The sequence below is a fragment of the Schistocerca nitens genome, chromosome 3, assembly GCF_023898315.1.
Source record: "Schistocerca nitens isolate TAMUIC-IGC-003100 chromosome 3, iqSchNite1.1, whole genome shotgun sequence".
NCBI lineage: Eukaryota > Metazoa > Arthropoda > Insecta > Orthoptera > Acrididae > Schistocerca > Schistocerca nitens.
The window spans coordinates 212,628,650-212,649,512 of NC_064616.1; the positions used below are offsets into that span (position 1 = coordinate 212,628,650).

At 39.8% G+C, this 20,863-nt stretch overlaps 1 protein-coding gene across 4 annotated transcripts in view; it reads left to right on the forward strand.

The window, feature by feature from the left end:
• Nucleotides 1-20,863, forward strand: part of LOC126248165 (regulator of nonsense transcripts 2-like) — a 213,516-nt gene that overhangs the window by 155,479 nt on the left and 37,174 nt on the right. For all 4 annotated transcript variants that reach the window (XM_049948921.1, XM_049948920.1, XM_049948922.1 and 1 more), the window contains 4 exons: nt 2,660-2,839; nt 16,032-16,413; nt 17,498-17,637; nt 17,721-17,901. In XM_049948921.1, coding sequence (XP_049804878.1) covers nt 2,660-2,839; nt 16,032-16,413; nt 17,498-17,637; nt 17,721-17,901 — 883 coding nt within the window. The remainder of the gene's footprint in view (nt 1-2,659; nt 2,840-16,031; nt 16,414-17,497; nt 17,638-17,720; nt 17,902-20,863) is intronic.

A 20,863-nucleotide genomic window follows, 5' to 3' on the forward strand; every position in this document is an offset into this window, starting at 1 on the left:
TGTTTTTTTATTATTTTGCTTATGATAGGACAAAAATTTGTACAAGATGGCCTAGTTTTGTTTCTTTCAAGAAAATATTGCTGGAGATTTTTATGTCTCAAATTTGTCAAAAACTCTCAGGTGCATTGTTGATAGCTGCACTGTGGGGTCAAACAACTGACATCTGAAACATTGAATTAGTGATTTTGAAACTTTATCAATGTTAACTGGGAATGTGTGAAAATTCCCACTGAATTTCACGAAAATCTGTGATGATCATGTGGGAACTTTTTCCAAAATTATACCACTTCACAGGGAATGGCCCATTACACAAAACAACAACAACTTGTGACTGCACTGAAACTATGGTGCAGTTGTCACTGGCAGGAGGCATTGCTGTGGACATGAGTATGACAAAGCTGCTCTTGTATTCACTTGGTGGAGCAAAAATAACCCTGTAACACCTACATGTGTTGTAGATGAAGTTGCAAGGGAACAGGGTCAGATAGTAATTAGGCCTTATTGCTGCCACTTCAACCTAATTGTATTTGTTTGGAATGAAGTTAAGATCTACGTTAGAAGTAATAAGTCTTTTACTGTAACAGAAGAGGAAAGGCTATTATGTGAAGTTCTTGCTATTGTTGACACCACCTCAGGGAGGAAGAAAGTAGACCATGTTGGTAAGCTTATTGGAGAAGCAAATACTATAGACAGTATTATAAATGAGAACAAGCAGTTCACGATTTCTCTTGAGGATAATGATGATGGTGGTAACAGTTTTGGCACCGGTTTGAATGATAGTTATGATGGAGAAGTGGGTACACCATTGGCATCATAAATTAGTGATTATAAATGTATCCAGGATTAATTCTTTCACTCTGCAACATGCACCTGTTTCATTCTATGATTGTTGATAGCATTTTCTTTGTTATTCTTTGGTTTAAATTAGTATACAATGTTTTATATGCAGCTATTATGCTAGCAATTCCGAACAACTTCTCATAGGCTTTTTTATTAACTTGGGTTGTTATTTATTTATTTCATGGTTTCATGTATTGTCAAATGCTTTTCCTCTGTAGTTATTCTCTCCATTGTCAGAAACATGTTCCTGATTATGCTTATGTATACATTGTTATGGAACAACTTGTATACATGCACATTCCAAGCTCTATTTAAAAATCGTACTTGGGAGATATTAGTGTTGGGGCTGTGCAGTGGCAGTTATTGCAATCTTGAACTTGCAGTATAGCCTACTACACACAAGCCATCAAGTGACTTGTTTCAGTGGCTCAGGTATACGTCCCCTTTAGAATCCCTAGACAGCTGTAATAGGAACTGTGAGACACCATGTATATTACATGATGTGATTTTTGTACAGGGAGAGATGGATATCAAAATGGAAGAAGCATATTTTTATCAATAGATTTACATTCTGAACTCATAATGTTGAGGGAGGCATACAGTGCTTTCTCTAGTTGGCCGTACCCATGATCTGGTGGTGCACCTATATACAGTTCATTGTTCCTCAAAACATTGCTTGTACTTATAAGTAGAAATATTTAAAAAGTTTGCTGCCCCAGTACATTGTAGAAGTATTATATGATTTAGGTCTTAGCTCTTTACAGTTTATTTTCTTCATATCCTGATATTTATATTGGAGTTTTGTGGAATGTTTTTCCCTGTCTCTCGGTATATCCACAATTTCTCATTATTTGATGTGGTAGGTGTTAAATTCTCCAGGATGCAATGCCTCACTTGTGGTACAACACTTTGTGCATTGTCGTGTGATTGTGGTGTTGGGGGAGTAAAGGTTGGGTGCATAACATTCCACAAGCTGTGTTGTGTGCTGCCTAATGAGTGATGTCAGATAACCAGCATGTCAAGGAGTTCAGCTAGCAATATCTGGATTCAGACTTGGTAAACTATCCAGGGACTATACAGTACAATTTATTATGGTAACTTCTGTCAGTGCTTTGTTGACCATAGTTAGCCACCCACAGTGTTAGGATATTGTGCATTGCAGAGGATAAGAATCTTGGCTTATTGTCTGAATCGTGAAGAAGCAAGAAACATTTATTTTAAAAAGTCTAACCATGACTTAACTAGTTACATGATTATGTTGATGGTTACAGTCATCACTGTACTTGGATTTGTTACATGAATTTGTTATACCGTATTTCTCATCATTTCTTACATGAATTTATACCGCTTAGTGGCAAAAATGGATTGTACTCGAGCATGCATAAATCTTGAAATCACAATAACAGTTAATAAAGAAAGACAGTTGCAAACAGAGTTTGCTACCATCAAATATTGTGTAGAGGCTGTGAACCATTTTCTCAAAAAGTTTGAGTAATTGTGTTATATGTGTGTGTAAAAGGTTTTTTATCTTATGACAGTAATCATATTTTAAATGAAATATGCCAGAATGAGAATGTTCATGTGGGTTTGAATGAGCAAAATTAGTGGACTGTGTGTGAGATATTGTAAGTTCCATTTTTGAATAAAACTTTTATGCAGTTTTGCACGTAGAGGGAAAGTGTCTATTAAATACATTATTCTTTCAAAAATTCTATATGTTGATTTTGCTGACAGAATCAGTTTGTGGAATTGTAAATCCTGATAAGGAATTTATTTTGAAATTTGTTCATTGAAGTACAGAACTGAATATTTTTTCTAGGTTCTCTATACTCTGATTACCTTTGGTGTTACTTGGGACTGGACCGTTCCTTCTGTGCTTGATCCACCAGATAGTCTTTTTCGAATAAGACTTGTCTGTGTGCTCCTTGAAACTTGTGGCCAGTACTTTGTTAGTGGTATGAGCAAGAAGAAACTTGATATCTTCCTTGTGTACTTTCAGGTAAGAAAAACTGGTGGGAAACACCCATGACCCATGACTGGAACACATGAATAAAGTTTGTGATGCATAATATTGCTTATTCAGTGTGTATGTATGTTCAATTAGTTTTCTCCTTTGGTTCCTTTTTGGTGAAATTGTAGATACAAATACATTTATTCATACAATAGCTGAGCAGAAAAACTTTATTTGTTACAAATTTTTTGATTTTCAGAGCCAGGCACAATTTTTTTCTGGCATAAAGAGATGAGTGAATTAATGTAAGCCTGTGCTTGTAAATTGCTGCCACTCACAAAGTCATTAATAATTATGCAGTATGCGGAACTCCAAATTTTCAAACATATTTATTATATTACCATCTGAAGAGGGGCAGCAGCATTTCCCATAGTTGCAATGATTGATTGAGCAGACCTTTTAACATTAGCCAACATGTCTTTGCTGTGCTGGTACTGCAAAAGTCTGAAAGCAAAGGGGAAATATAGCCACTATTTTTCCTGAACACATGCAGATTTACTACATGACTTGATGATGATATCCTCTTAGGTAAAATATTCAGGTGGTAATATAATCTCCCATTAGGACCTCCAGTTGAGGACTACTCAAGAGGCTGTCATCATGAAAAACAAAACTGGTATTCTGTTGGCAGGATCATGAAATGTTAGCTCCCTTAATGAGGCAGGTTGGTTAGAGAGTTTAAAAATGGAGATTGATAGGTTGCAGTAAGATATAGTGGAAATTAGTGAACTGCAATCACAGGAAGAACAGGACTTCTGGCACATGAGTACAGGGCTACAAATACAAAATCAAGTAGGAGTTGTGCAGGAGTAGATCTACTAATGAATAAGAAAAGTGAAATGAGGTTAAGTTTATATGATCAACGTAGTGAATGCATTGTAGTATCCAAGATAGAAACGAAGCCAACACCCACCACAATACTAACGTCTGCTAGCTACCTGCCCGTGTAGCCGTGCGTGTTAACGTGACCGCTTCTGGAACAGGGAAGTATGCCGGCCCTGGATCAATCTGGCCTGGCTACTCCACGACAAAGGGTCGGTGTGCTGGCCAGCCTGGATGTGGTTTTTAGACAGTTTCCCCACAACCCACTAGTTGAATACTGGGCTGGTTCTCATGTTCCATCTCAGATACATGCTGTGCAAGCATTTAGCAGACTTTCTCGCAGTTGCACACAGAAGTTCATCACTATGCAGACAGACTGGATACACAGCTAGTGTCCTGCAGGGTTAATAGGAGGCCGACAATCTCCACTGTTTGGTCTCCTTGGAACACTTACTCAGCAGCAGTTTTCTAGATCTGCAGATGATGAAGAGCTTAAAAAGATTTATGATGAGACATTAACCAGGTAATTAAGGAAGATGGAAATTGAACTGTGTTAGGGATATTGAAATTCTTTAATAGGAAGGAAAGAGAAGCTTCCAGGCAGAATTTTGTGCAGAGCATAATTTAATCATTGATAGCACTTTGTTTAAGAATCGAGAAAGAAGGTTGTCTACATGGAAGAGACCTGGAGACTAAAAGGTTTCAGATAGATTTTAGACTGAAAAAATTTTCCAGAGGCAATTGTGAACTCTGACTAAAATTTATTGGTTATGAACTGCAAATTAAAATTGGAGAAACATGGGAAGTTGTGCAGTTAGATATAAATAAATTAAAAGCATAAAAAGTTTTAGTGGAAAGAAATACAATATAAGTTGAACGGGTAGCTTTGAGAGATGAAATAATTCAGGCAGCAGAGGATCAAATAGGCAAAAAGACAAGGCCTAGTAGAAATCCATGGATAACACAGGAAATATTGAACTTAATTGACGAAAGGGGTTAATACAAAAATGCAGCAAGTGAAGCAGGCACAAGAGAATATGTAGATGTTTAAAAATGAATATTGTGGAAAACTTCTGGTAAAATGTAAATAGTTTTAGGAGTAAAGGAAATCACTCACTGAATATCAGAAGTGTTTGTTAAGAGGCTGACACAAAAGAGAAAGAAAACTTGGTAGCCCTCAAGATCAATCCTTTCTCAAGCTAGAGTACAAATACATGAACAGCACACGCGCGCGCACACACACACACACACACACACACACACACACACACACACACACACTTGCGCACACGCATGTGCCCCTACAGTGCCAGCTGGATACACAATGCTGTGATTGCAGTTCAGCAGGTGGACTAGGTGGGGTGAGGATTGTGACGGGTGAGGTGGGTAGAGGAAAGGAGAGGCAGGAGGCAGGAAGGTGAATTAAGGGAGTATAGCTTGCAGCTTCGAGGGAGGCAGCTTGTTTGCTGGCTGTGAATGTGGGATGGGGGGTGGCAGGTGTACAGGTTGGGAATGTGATGCACAGTTGCCAGATCTACTGGAAAAGGGTGCATGGTGGTGACATGGCAATATGAATTGGGGGAGGGGGTGATAGAATGGTGGAAGGGGAAACTGTTGGAACTGTGGATTAACTGAGATTGAGGCTAGGGAGGTAATGGGAGTGAAGGCTGTGTTGCAAGGATAGCACCCATCTGTGTAGTTAAGAAAAGCTGGTGGGGAAGGAAAGGATTCAGGTGGCCCAGGTTTTGTGAAGCAGCAATTGAAATCTTGAAATAGAGCATGCCGTACTCAGCTGCGTGTTGTACCACTGGGCAGTCGACTTTATCTTGGCCACAGTTTGGTGGTGGACATTCATTGTATTAGACAGCTGGTTTGGTGCCATATTGACATAAGAAACTGTGCAGTGGTTGCAACATGGTTAGTATATGACATGGGTGCTTTCACAGGTGACCTTGCCTCTGATGAGCGAGGATAGTCCTGTGACGGGTCTAAAGGTGGAACTGCTCGGTGGGTAGACTCAGCAGCTCTTGCACGTGGGTCTTCCACAGAGATACATTCCCAATGGACGAGGATGTTGTGTGGGTTTGGTGGGCAATGGAATACCCCTTTAGGAAGGTTTGGAAAGCTATTGGGTAGGATTTCCCTCATTTCCGTGCATAATTACAGATAATGAAAGACCTAACAAAGGATATGGTTCAGTTGTTACAGCCCAGGATAATATTAGCTGATTTGTGAGGGCAGTGCCAGAATTGAGGGTGTCTGAGAATATGGAATGGGAAATCTAGGTTAGGGGACAGGGGCGAGGCTACTGCCTGTCTGTGAAAGCCCTTGTCAAACCTCCATGAGCAAGGAATTTTTTTATTATTAATTTTTTTTATTTGTGTGTGTGTGTGTGTGTGTGTGTGTGTGTGTGTGTGTGTGTGTGTAAGGTATGACAGAGTCGAAATGCAGGTACTGTTGGTGGCTAGTGGGTTTAATGTGGACCAAAGTGTATCCGGAGCCATCAGAGCAGAGGAGGTCAACACTGGGTTGAAGAGGACCAGGTGAAGCAGATGCGAGAGAAGGTGTTGAGGTTTTGGAGGAATGAGTATAATTTGTCTTTGTCCTGAGTTCAGGTCAGGAAGATATCATCAATGAACCTGAACCAGCAAAGGGTTTGGAGTTTTGAGGCTAGGAAGATTTCCTCCAGATGGCCCATAAAAAGGTTGGCATAGGAGGGTGCCATGGGGGTGCCCATGGCTTTGCCACAGATTTGTTTATATACTTTTCATAAACAAGAAGTAGTTGTATGTCATGATATAGTTGGTAAGGTGTATGAGGAATGAGGTTGTGGGTTCGAAGTGTGAAAGATGGTGAACAAGGTAGTGTTCAATTGCAGTAAGGCCATGGATGTGAGGAATGTTGGTATATAGGGAGATGACATCAACAGAGATGAATAAGGATACAGGAGGTAAAGGGGTGGGGATGACAGTGTGTAGGTGAAGGAAGTTTTTAGTATCTTTGATGTAAGAGGCAAGGTTTTGGGCAATTGGTTGGAGGTGTTCCACATCTGCATAGATACTCTGCAAGGCACCATATGGTGTGTTGCCGAGGGTACCTTGCAACACCACTAGTCATTTCCTTTCCTGTTTCACTCCTGAATAGAGCAAGGGAAAAGTGACTGTCTATACGTTTAGCCCTAATTTCTCATATCTTATCTTACAATGTATGGTGGTGGCAGTAGATTTGCTAGGCAGTAAGCTGCAAATGTGGTTCTCTAAATTTTATGAACAGTGTTCCTTGGAAAGAACATCGCCCTCCCTCCAGTGATTCCCATTCGAGTTCTTGAAACATCTCTGTAACACTAAAATGTTGTTTGAACCTACCGGTAACAAATCTAGCTGTCTGCCTCTGAATTGCTTCAATGTCTTCCCTTTAAGGATCCCAAACACAAGAATGTCACACCAGTGTTCTATATGTGGTTGCCTTTACAGATGTACCATACTTTCCTCAAGTTCCCCCAACAAACCAAAGTCAACCATTCGCCTTCCTCATGTGCTTTTTCCATTTCATATTGCTTTGCAGTGTTATGTCCAGATATTTGAAGGAAGTGACAGTGTCAAAGGAGGACACCACTAATGCTGTATCCAAATATTACGGGTTTGTTCTTTCTATTCATGTGCATTAACTTTCATTAGTCTACATTTAGAGCTGGCCGCCTTTCATCATACCAGCTAGAAATTTTGTTTAAGTCATCTTGCATCCTCTTACAGTCACTCAACTTAGATGCCTTACCACACACCACATCATCATCATCATCATCATACAACTGCAAATTGCTGCCCACCCTGTTCACCATATCATTTATGTATATGGGGAACAAAAGTGGTGCTGTCCCACTTCCCAGTGGCTCTCGTGATGATACCCTTGTCTCTGATCACTACTCACTGTCAAGGACAATGAGTGGGTTCTATAACTTGAGAAGTCTTTGGGCCAGCCAGATATCTGGGAACCAGTTCCATATACTCGTACCTGCGTTATCAGTCTGCAGTGGGATACTGTGTCAAATAATTTCCAGAAATCTTGAAATATAGAATCTGCCTATTGCCCTTCATCTATAGTTCACAGTAATATCATGTGAGAAAGGGGCATGCCAAGTTTTGCATGACCGATTATTTCTAAAACATGCTGATTCATGGAGATAGTTTCTCAGTCTTTAGGGTTCTGCAGAAAATCAAAGTTGGGGATAATGGCCTGTTCTTTTACCCTTCTTATGTACAGGAGTCAGCTGCACTTTTTTCCAGTCATATGAAACTTTGTGCTGTGTGAGAGGTTCGCAATAAATGCATGCTAGGTAAGGGGCAAACACTGAAGGTGAAAAATCGAATTGGAATTCTATCCGAACCTGCTGACTCATTTTCCTTCAAATCTTTCAGTTGTTTCTCTACGCCAGGTATGTTTATTACTATGTCATCCATATGGGAGTCTGTCCAGTAGTCAAATGATGATGGTTGTACGATCCTCCTGCATGAACAATTTCTCGAACACAAAATTTAAAACTTGGTCTATGGTTTTGCTATCTTCAGCTGCCACACCAGACTGGTCAACAAGGGACTGGATGGAAGCCTTTGACAGTCTTGGCAATTTTACATAGGGTTCGAATTTTCTTGTTAAGGTATGACAGTGGCAGATATATGATTTGCACATAGATCATTTCACATGTGCATGAATCTCTGCTATCCATAGCTTTTCATCATTTGTGCATTCTCTTTTGAACGGAGAGTTCAACAGCCTCTGCTACCCCAACTGAGAAATGGTTTTGAGGTACTTAGCAAAGCAATCGAAGAGAATGACACTGAAGGTCAATGGGATGCAGTGGAAACAACCTATGCACAGACTGCTGAAGAAATTTCTTGAAACAAAGGACCATGGCATAAAAGACTGAATCTATGGCCATACTTGCGATGCAATACTGCAGAGGAGAAAGGCAAAACTCTGGCTAAATTGTGCACAGACAAGGAAAGTAAAAGAAGAAATTCAACAGGAACTCTGCATATTAAATAGGATGGTGAAGAGGAGTTTCAGAAAAGATAAGAGAACCTTCATCAATAATCTTGCAGCTAAGGCAGAGGTAGCAGTTAACAGACGCGATAACAAGACACTATATAACATTACAAGGAAACTGTCAAATAAGAAATTTGGGTGTGATATGCCAATCAAGGACAAGCAAGGAAAGCTAATCACAAAATGAGAAGACCAAGTCCAGAGGTGGAAACAACATTTTGAGAACGTTCTGAACTGTGGAAGTGCAGATGACAGTGTAGCTCAGCTGAATGTGGATGGGGAAGGACTCCCACAAGATATGTCAATTAACTTAGAACCACCATCCAAAGAAGAAATTGCTAAAGCAGTCCAACAAATAAAAACTGGGAAAGCTCAGGGCCTGGACAACATTAGCCCAGAGTTACTTAAAGTAGATCCCTCTATAACAGTTTTACACCCACTCCTGACAGCCATATGGATGGATGAAAAAGTACCAAATGATGGGAATAGAGGCTTGCTCATCAAGCGCCCCACGGAAGGAGACCTATCGGTTTGTGATCATTGGAGAGGCATCATTCTGCTGTCAATCCCAAGCAAGATCCTCTCGTGAATAATCCTAAATAGGATAATAGTGTACGCAAAAACAAGCAGAACTCAGGAAAGGTCACCAGATAAACACCTTGACAATAATAGCTGAATATTCATATGAATACCAGTCACTGCTTTACATTCTGTTTGTAGACTTTGAAAAGGCCTTTGACAGTATAATTAGAACAAAAATATGGAGCTCACTGCAAACTTTTGGAATTCCCAAGAAAATAATTGCTCTTGTCAAGTGCACGTATGAAAACTACACTTGTCAGGTTCAACATCAAGATCTGCTTTCAGATCCAATAGCAGTGAAAACAGAAGTTTGAGCAAGGCTGCATGCTCTCGCCAATACTATTTAATATAGTACTGAATCTTGTAATGGTGCAGGCAATGGATAAATTGAGAGGAATAAAATGGAGGAGTGGAACATATCTAGAAGACCTAGATTTTGGAAATGACCTTTGCCTTCTGTTCCACAGCCTCAACGACATGAAAGATCTGAAATATGTGGTGAAGGGAGTCAGTTTGAAAATTAATGCCCAAAAAACAGAAGACATGTAGCCAAATGATAACAACACCACAGATCTTAAGCTTGAGAGCCAGATAATCAAAAGGGTGGGTAAGTTTTGCTACCTTGGAAGCGTGATTACACCATATGGTGGTGCAACAGAGGACATTAACAGCTGCATAAACAAAGACAAATGTGCTTTTACAACTCTCTGTTTTATCTGGGGATCGAAGGAAATAACATTGAGTACCAAACTGCTGATATTTGGAAGTAATGTAAAATCTGTGCTTCTATATGGATGTAAAACATGGAAAGCGACAAAGCAGCTAATCCATAAGCTGCAGACATTCAACAACAGATGCCTGAGGAACATCCTGGGGATATTGTGGCCAAATGTCATCTCCAACGAAACACTCTGGGAAAGAACCAGCCAGAAGCCAATTGAGCTGCAAACAAGGAGCAGGAAGTGGAGGTAGTTAGGAAATACACTTAGCAGACCAAATGAACATATTGTGAAGGAAGCACTTTATTGGATCCTGCAGGGGTGACAGAGACAAGGCAGGCCAAAAATGACGTTCAAACGATCAGTTGAAGCAGGTCAACAGCAAGGAATAGGATGGGAAGAAGTGATAATAATAGAAGACAGAACAAGATGGCAATCCTTTGTTGCAGCCCTATACTCCACATAAGGAGTTAAAGGAATTAATTAATTTAATTGATTAATGTGAAAGAAAAAGGAAAGACATTAAATTTGAATTGGAGTGAGGTGCGAGGAGGGGTTGTTGGATCTGGAGATGAAATGTAGTGATTAGTTGCTAGGAGAGTGTTAAAACTGTGATCCATTGGTTGTGTTGTTTGTAGTGGCACAACATGCTGATTTCAATGGTTGTTTCACTAAGTACACAGATTGGAGCTATCGTTTCAACACACTCTTCACTCCCCTAACCCTCCTGGCCTCAGTCTCCATGAACCTACTGTCCCCACACCCGCCACTGAACAGTTTTCCCTTCCTCTGTCCTAACTCACATCTCCACGTCACCTTCATTATGTGCCAGCTGACTCCCTCTGAGCCAGTAGCTACCCACCCAAACACCTTTTCTTGCCTCTCCTTCCCTCTATCCACCCCACTCGATTCATCTCCACCCCACCCGGTACACCTGTCGAACTGCAATCATGGCATTTTGTGTCCAGCCAGCACTGTGTGTGTGTGTGTGTGTGTGTGTGTGTGTGTGTGTGTGTCCTTTCCCCCCAAAACAGTAGAAAAAAAATGAGATTGATTGACGAAGTGGACAATGTTGTAGCAGGAATGCTTATAGGACAAATGCGAGGCTGCAGAATCTAGATGAATATGAGATTGGCGATATCATACTGTGAAAAGATTTTGACAGAGCACTGAAGGACCCAAGTTCCTTCAGAAGTATTGAGATCCGTGGGAGAGCCAGCCATGATAGAATTCCACCTAGTGTGCAAGATGCATAAGGCTGACAAAATACTCTCAGAATTCAAGAAGAATGTAATAATTTCATAGAAGGCAGTACAACCAAGTGTGATTAGTTCTGAACTATCAGTTTAATAAGTCATGGTTGCAAAATACTGACACAAATTATTTACAGAAGATTGGAAAAATTGGTAGTTGCTGACTTGAACAATCAATTTGGGTTGTGGGTAGACGTAGGAACCCGCAAGGCTATACTGACCTACACATTTTCTTACAAGATTGACTGAATAAAGACATACCTACAGTTATAGCATTTGTAGACTTGGAGAAATTTTAACAGTGTGGACCAGAATGCACCCTAGAAGTTCTGAAGGTAGCAGGAATAAAATACAGATAACAAATGGTTATCCATAGCGTCTATAGAAGATATTTTGCTGATGTAAGAGTTGAAGGACATGAAAGGAAAAAGTAGCTGAGAAGGGAGTGAGTTAGGGTTTCAGCCTATCCCCAATATTATTCAGTTTGTACATTGAGCAAGTGGTAAATGAAACCAAGGAGAAATTTGGAAAGTTCAGGGAATAGAGCTAAAAACTATGAGATTGGCCAGTGACATTGTAAATTTATCAGAGGACAGCAAAGAAATTGAAAGAGCAGTCAAGTGGAATGAATATTTTCCCAAATTTGCTGTTCCATTCACAAATGGTGTGAATGAAGAGTGAGTCTCTGTAAACTTTTGTATCAGCTCTAATTTTTTAGTATTATTTTCTTGTTGTGATCATTTCAAAAGGTGTCATGGAAAAATGTAAATCTTTCTTGACTCTTCTTCGAACGTACGGAATTTTAAAGTGCAATCCTCTCCATGATTTACAATATCCCTGTTTAAAACATCTGCCTCTGGAGTTTGATGAACATTTCGGTTTTGATGACACACATACTAAAGAACGCTTGACAAAAAGTGCCTCTCTCCTTGAATCTTTCTTCACCTTTCTCTCCCCCCTCTCCTCACCCTCCTTCCTCTATTAAACCTTCCTTTCAGGGACCCCAGACTGGTTCGTAATACTCACCCATCATTCGTATGACTGTTTCACAAGCCACTTATTTCTTAAATGAGTTACACTTCCTTGGAAATCTTCCACTGAAACTCAGCCTGACACCTACTTTTCATATGGATAGTTTTCTCTGGATGTTCCACTGCAGGTCACTCCAGAGCCATACTCATATATATTTTATATTTGTTTATGTTTTCAGTAATTTATCACCAATAGTGTAGTCAAACAGTTATGAGATTTCCTACCAGTGACTCCACATATGTTATACTTATCTACTTTGAGGGTGCACTGCTAGTCCCTGCACCGAGCATCGGTTCTCTGCCAATCTTCCTGCATTTTGCTGCAGTGGCATTTCAACTTTCCTATATACGACAGCATCATCCACAAGCAGCCTTGTGGAGCCTCTGGCATTACCCAACATATTATTTCCATAAATATAGTGAATAGTAACACCATTGTAACACTCCTTCAGGGTACTCCCAAAGTTACTTTTACATCTGACGATTTTGCCGCGCTGTAAGAGTGACGCACACATAAGGGTGGTAGGGTGTAGGATGGGCATAGGATGGTTCAGATCCCCAAAACTCTACAGGGAAATGCTGAGATGATTGCTTTGAAAAGGAGACAGCAGATTTCTTTCGCCATCCTTACATAATTCGAGTACATGCTCCATCTCTTAATTACTACATCATCGACAGTTCATCTGTCTACATCTATATCATTACTCTGCAGTTCACAGTTAAGTGCCTGGCAGAGGGTTTATTGAACCACCTTGAAATTACTTCTCTACTGTTCCACTCTCGCAGCGTGTGGGGAAATTTTTTCCATGATGATACAAAACTAGCTGCCCTTCTTTGAACTTTTTTGATGTCCTCTGTCAATTCCATGATGATACAAAACTAGCTGCCCTTCTTTGAACTTTTTTGATGTCCTCTGTCAATTCTGTCTGATGCAGGTCCCACACCACACAGCAATACTCCAAAAGATGATGGACAAGCATAGTGTAAGCAGTCTCTTAAGTAGAGCTGTTATATTCTCTAAGTTTTCTGCCTTACAGAGTCTTTGGTTTCCGTTCCCCACAACTTTATCTATGTAATCATTACAGTTTTAAGCTATTCGTGATTGTAATCCCTAAGCATTTAGTTGAGTTTATAGCCTCCAGATTTGTGTTATTTATTGTATAACTTAAATTTAGCAGATTCTTTTTAATGCTCTTGTGGATAACTTCACATTCTTCATTATTTAGAGTCAGTTGCCACATTTTGCATCATACAGATATCGTGTCTAAATTGTTTTGCAGTTCATTTTGATCATCTGATGACTTAACAAGATGGTAAATGACACCATCATCTGCAAACAATCTAAGAGGGCTGCTCAGATTGTCTCTTAAGTCATGTAGGTAACAATTCCTTGGGGAATGACAGGTATTACTTCTGCTTTACTTGGTTACTTCCCGTCAATTATTATCAACTGTGACCTTATGACAGGAAATCATGAATCCAGTCACACAACTGAGACGATACTCCATAGGCACACAATTTAATTAGATGTTGCTTGTGAGGAAATGTGTCAAAGGCCTTCTGTAAATCTAAAAATATGGAATAACTCTGACGCCCCTGTCAATATCACTCATTACTTCATGAGAATAAAGAGCTAGTTGTGTTTCACAAAAATGATATTTTCTGAATCTGTGTTGGCTATTTGTCAATAAATTGTTTTCTTCGAGGTGATTCATAATGTTCGAGCACAACATACGTTCCAAAATCCTACTGCAAATCGAAGTTAGTGATATGTGTCTGTAATTCAGCAAATTACTTCTATTTCCTTTCTTGAGTATTGGTGTGACGTGTGCAACTTTACAGTCTTGGGTTACAGCAGTTGTATGTGAAAGTATGGAGCTCTTGTGTCAGCATACTCTGAAATGAACAGAACTGGTATACAATCTGGACTGGAAACCTTGCTGTTCTTAAGTGTTTTAAGCTGCTTTGCTATACTGAGGATATCTACTACTTAGTTGCTCATATTGGCAGTTGTTCTTTTTTTGAATTCGGGAATATTTACTTCATCTTCTTTTGTATTGACTTTCGGATGACCATGTTTAGTAACTCTGCTTCAGTGACACTGCGACCAATAGCACCACCATTGTTGAGAATAACAAATTATTTAGGAGTAAAGAGATGACTCACCAAAAGGCAGAAGCACTGGGTCGTCAACAGATACACAAACAAAAGGTATAGAGTGTGTGGGTGGGGGAGGGGGGGGGGTGGGCAGCGAGTTACCTTAGGTTTAGACCAGGGAGGTTACAGGAGCAAAGGATGTGCTGTAAGAATAGATAGCTCCCATCTGCGCAGCTCAGAAAAGCTGGTGGTGGTGGGGAGGATCCAAATGGCATGGATTGTGAAGCAGCCATTGAAATCTTGCTTGTTGTGCTCTGCAGCATGTTGTGCCAGTGGGTGGTCCATCTTGTTTCTGGCAACAGTTTGATGGTGGGCATTCATTCATGTTGACAGCTAGTTGGTTGTCATACCAGTGTAAAATGCTGTACAGTGGTTGCAGTGGAGCTGGTATATAACATAGCTGCTTTCATAGGTGGCCTGGCCTTTGATGGGGTAGGATAAGCTTGTGACGGGACTGGAGTAGGAGGTGCTGGGTGGCTGGATGGGGCAGGTCTTGAGTCTGGGTCTTCCACAAGGGTATGATACCTGTGTCAGTGCATTGGGGGTGGGATTGAGATAGGGATGACTAGGATGTTGTGGAGGTTGGGTGGACAGCAGATCACTACTCTGGGAAGGGGTGGAAGTATCATGGGTAGGATGTCCCTCATTTCAGGGCACGATGATAGATAGTCAAAGCCCAGACGGAGGACGTGATTCAGTCATTCCATTTCCAGGTGATATATGGTGACAAGGGGGGTCGCTTGTTTATGATTGGTTCTAGAGATGGTTGTGAGGATCAGGTGTGTGTGGGGATATGGCGTGGGAGATCTGCTTGTGTATTAGATCTGGGGGTATTGCCTGTCCGCAGAGGCCTTTGTGAGGCAGCTGTCAAAGTGCAGGTACTGTTGGTGGTTGGTCTGTTTGATGTGGACATAGGTGTGGATGGAGCCATCCAAGAGGATGAGATAGACATCTAAGGAGCATGATGATGGATGGAGGAGGACCAGGTGAAGTGGGGGAGGTTTTTATAATCTTAGACTTCTATAGCTATGATTAACAAGGATTAGTGGTATTAATACCTGTAGATGTACTAATGGGAATATGTTCACATAACCAAATTTTCTTATCTTAACAGCAGAATCTCTAACTTTTCGTGCCTGGATTCACGTAATATAAACTTCTGGCTTGAGTTTCGTAAATTCTGTGAACTTTATTATAGGCTTTGACTGATAAGTGCAACATAAAATCCTTTTTGTAGCATAGATTGTTAACCTGCCACCTGAATATTGCATCCACTTGAAAATACTAACCTGCCTGTGTCTGTGAGTCTTCAGTATACAACGAAGCAAAAAAATTGCTAGATTGATCAGTCACAGGTAACTGCAGCATTTACTGTACAGTTTCAAAGTGCCTTTTAAATATCTCGATGTATGGGTACAGATTCTAATTAGCTTTTTTAATTGCAGAGTGTACATATCCTCGTTTCATGATCTGAACATTTAATTCACATTTGTATCAGCTCCAAATCTGTTTGTACAGAGCAATATAAACATTTATTCTGTTACCATATATGTGCAATTGACATTGATTTCAGCATTATTACTGGTTTAAATACTTACATCCTGTGTGGACCACTGAGCAGCCATTTCCAGTCGGGATAAGCCATATGGTTAAGGAAACTATCACTAACCTGCGCCGTAATATACACTTGTTTAATTCATTGGAAGAAGCAGAAGAAGCAGTTATCAAGTTGCGTGCTGAACAGGAGGCAAATCTTGGACCTCTGCAAAAATTTTGTCAAGGCCCAAATAATGCTGATGATACTACTTCACAAGGAAGCATTGGTGACAATTCTGTGGAATTTGATGATGAATCAGAGCAAGGTGCTTCAGATTTGGACACAAGTCAAGAAGACCTGGATGCAGATGATGGAGCATCAAGTGGGATATCAGGGCTTTCTGAGCTTGTTATTCCAGGTAACTTTCATAGCAACTTGCATGTGACTTTCTATGCAAAGTTGTATTTAATGGCAGCATAGTGTCAAAGAGAGTAGAATATAGTTTGTAGTGGAGACAAACATTTTCTCTACCTAAAGAATGGCTCAAGGTCATGTTTGATTCAGTGGTAGATACCAGATTTCCATTCTTTCTTCCATTTTATATTTCATTATGTTACTGTGATTCCAGTCTTGTAGCATCATGTCGCTTCTTTCACCTTTCATTGGTATCTACTTTGTGGCACAATAGTTACTGAAGGATAGCCACAATGTTTTGTGCTGAGTATTGTATAGGACATAGCTGTTAACAAAACATGTATAATAGTGCAACTGATTGTTTCCAACCTGTGGTTTTTTTACTGCACATTACCTCTCTCGTTGGGAGGGTATGTAAAGAAAACAGTAAAACTATATTAAGTTGTGAGATATAATTATCAATTAGACAGGCCAAAAGAATGATTAAATTAAAAAAGGTAAGCTATGAGGCAGGTAAAGATGGAAAAGTAAATGGAAAAAGGCTCTAATTCAATGTGTGGTGATACATTAACTAAAACTGAACATTCACTGCAGCATGTAATCTGACAAATCCTGCTGATATTCATTACATACTAAAACAAAGTTGCCTTAATACAAAGCCTCATTTATTTAGTGGCAATGAATAAGAAATTGTGACTATGAACTTATTGTGAAGAACTGAATGCCCACAGATGTGTGGCCTGTCGAGCACATGCTTACATTTTCACATATCACATAACTGAAGCTTGTGTTGTGTCTGCATAACGTGGCACAAGATTCAGTTGTATGATATGAAATTGCCACAGTATATTAAAATGAATCTTATGTAACCTGTAGCTTTCTATTCTTGATTAGAACTAGACAGATTATCTTCAAACTTCAGCATCTAACTTCTCTCCTTCCAGTGATGTCATCCTACATTTGTGTTTGTTGCCTATATTACTGTCTACCTGTAGCTTTATGTCAATATTTCTCCAGCATATATGCATTTGTTGCAATCATACATGGTAGTATGCAATTTAAAGGGAAGCATTTGTTTCCACCTTTAGGTGAAGATTCGTACTCAGTTGACAGTACATATGATCTAATGTGTGAGAATATCAAAGATGAAAATTATTCAGAAATTCTGAACACTTTTGATGTTGGAGATACAACCACGGGAAGATCTGATGTGCACATACAATCTGAGGTAAGTAACAAACTATTGTTTGTTATGGATTCTAAAATCAACATTCTGGAAACGGTTTAATTTGTTGAATTTAACTTTTCCAGAAAACTGATGGTTGTCTGGCACCTAGGCTGGTGGAGTGTCCAGAAGATGATGAGTTTTTGAATGCATTTGAACGTATGGTCTCTGATAACATCCAAGATAGGTTACAAGAAACAATAAAACCACAACAAGTTGACATATCTGTTCCCCTCCACATAAAAGGAAGCTCAAAAAAGACATATGGTTAGTATATAACAAAGATGTAACATTTCCTTTACATTTATATGATGTAAGCTAGGAGTATTGGAATTATGTTTGCTCACTGACATTATATTTCACCCTCGTTCAGGTGCGAGAATCTGATGACAGTGGCAGGAAATCTGAAATCTCTGACTCATATCTATAATGGCCTAGTTGAAGTAGTTGGTCTTGCACATGTTGTTATAATGAGCATACAGAACACTCTAAATTTCATTGTGGATGTTGTGATGAGCAAAGGTGCTATGAACATTGCTACATCTTATTAACTGACGAAAAACTGTGAATTCATGAGCTTACAGTGAGCAAAAATTATCAAAAATATCAACTCTTATCGTGTAAAAACAGCTGCCTGGTTGACAACATTTGACTTTCTAAAATTACTTGAATAGATCAGAAAACTGATGTGTGTGTCTTAATAAAATGTCTTTTGTATCTGGAATGGAATGAGAAGCTTTAAAGATCAGGAACATGGCCTGTAAAGAGCAAGTGAAAATGTACCTTAGCCACACAAATAAGGCACATAATACTCATACCACGAATCTGCATAGCCTTTCTGTATATCTTCTGATGTGAAGCGGAGACTGTCCACTCTTAGTGTCAGAAAACTTGATGATGGTTGGAGATGGGAAAGCTGCTGCTCAGCGTTATCACATCAGCTCAAGAAACACCAGTTTTTAAAAAGGTCACATCATAGCCTAATTTTGCTGTGGCTGTACAGACTAAAAGCCTGTCAGTGCAGATATATTTGTGGAGATGCTACTTCATGCAAGCTACTTGTTTTTGCACCCTAAATCAAAACAAAACAAGCAAAACAATACTTCATGCAAGCTTACCCTTGCTCCTTGGCTGATGTATTGAAGAGTAATAAAGCTGCAGGCCCACCAGTTGTATGCAAATTCTACATGGCTTTTTTTCCAAGCCAAACTAGATTATAAAAAATCTGACATTCAGCTAAAATCAAACAATGAAAAATCCAGGCTAAATAGAGTAATGACAATATTATGGAAAGGATAGATTGCTACTCACCATCACACACACACACACTGAAGCAAGTGTGCACAAGACCACTGTGTCTGGCCACAAGGCCACACTGCGAGCAACTGCACATGATGAGAGAAGCAGTCTGGGTGGTGGGGGTAAAGAGGAGGAGGCTAAGCCAGGGACAGGGCTTGAAAAAGGAGATTTTGTGTGTGTGGGTAGAACAGAAGGCTCTGCACTGCTGGAGTGGGAGAGGGAAAAGTATAGGGAGTGAAGAACAGTGACTACCAAAAGTTGAGGCCAGAGGGTTGCGGGAATGTACAGTGTAGTTCAGAAAAACTGGTGTTGATAGGAAGGATCCAGATGGCGCTGTCTGAAGCAGTCAGTTCTTCAATTCAATTACTGCACTATGCAGTCTTCTGTTCCACCAACGCACCCACAGTCGTTTTGTCCCCCTCCTCTACACCCCCCCCCCCAAATCGTCTAACCCTGACACGTCGTGTGTGTGTGTGTGTGTGTTTTTTTTTTGTCTGCTTCAGAAGACGGCGTTTTGGCCAAAAGGTCTTGTGTTTAGCAGTCTTTTTGTTGTGTCTCTCTGTGAGTCAACAACTCCTCTATGTGATGAGTAGGAATCTATCCTTTTAATAACAAAAGTTCAGTTATAATTTCATACTTAAATTTTATATGAGTGAGATTAAAGTTCTGGTGAACTAGACTGGTAATGTTTCTCATGGTTCACAATGCCAAGTGTCGAGATTGTTACTTTTAAAAGGCCATAGCCAATTTTCTGTCCTATCCATGACCAACTTGTGCTCCATCTCTAAAGACATTATTCTCAACAAGATATGCCCTAATCTTCCTTTCTTTAACACCTAAACATCCCTAAATATTATAAATGTTGCTCATCAACATAAGAATTTAGTGTGTGTTCAAAGTTCTCTCTCTCTCTCTCTCTCTCTCTCTCTCTCTCTCTCTCTCTATCATTATATATAATCTTGAGAATTGCTCTTAGCGTGCCCTACAATAAACAACCACCACCGATGCTAATATATGCTGAGCACTTGTGCCCTGAGAAATTATATACTGAAAATCATTAACTGATGTTCCATAAATAGTTTTTCACCTACAGAAAATTCAGCTCTGTACCATATAGTGTAATTAAATTAACTGTGTGATTGACATTTGAATTGAAAGACAATGTTGTTGCAACATACTAAAGTTACGAATATTTATACATTTTTTTATTGCCCTATTAGCTTAAGTGCTAGGGCCTGGAGCCATGTAGATAACGGTGGTAGTACTCTTTAATGGCAGCAGTATTAATCCTGGTGCAATGTGAGTACCACAGTTACCTGTTTAATGACAATGATATTCGCAAAAATGTTCAAACATGCACACTTAATCCTGCGATGTAACGAAATAAATTTATGTATGTAACATGCAATTGAAGGTGAGTATTAAAGTTGTCAGTGATACAGCTGTACTCACACCGTGTGCTCATTTCTGGACTGCAGGGTGAAAAGAGGAACATAACTAAGTAAGTGCAGCTTACTCGATATTGTGTGTCAACACCATAGGACAGCTACAAATTTGAACCAAACCACAGTGGATTGAACCATGTGAGCATGTGCTTGTGGACCCCCCCCCCCTCCCACACACACACACACACACACACACACACACACACACACACACACACACACCTATTACCTATTAACCTATTCTGTATGCCTCTCACCAGAATGCCTGGTCCATTTCTCACTTTTGTGTAAATCCTTACAAAAAGAGACAACACAGCAAATATATGGAAGAGAGCTGTGATCAGATGATACTCGCTTTGCTGTAGCATCTCTCACAAAGGTTTTTTTTTTTTTTCCCCCACAGTTGTTGAATTTGAACACAATCATTTATGAAGTAGGTACTTTGCTGAAGTACTATGGGCAATGCTGAGGATGCTAGTGATGTT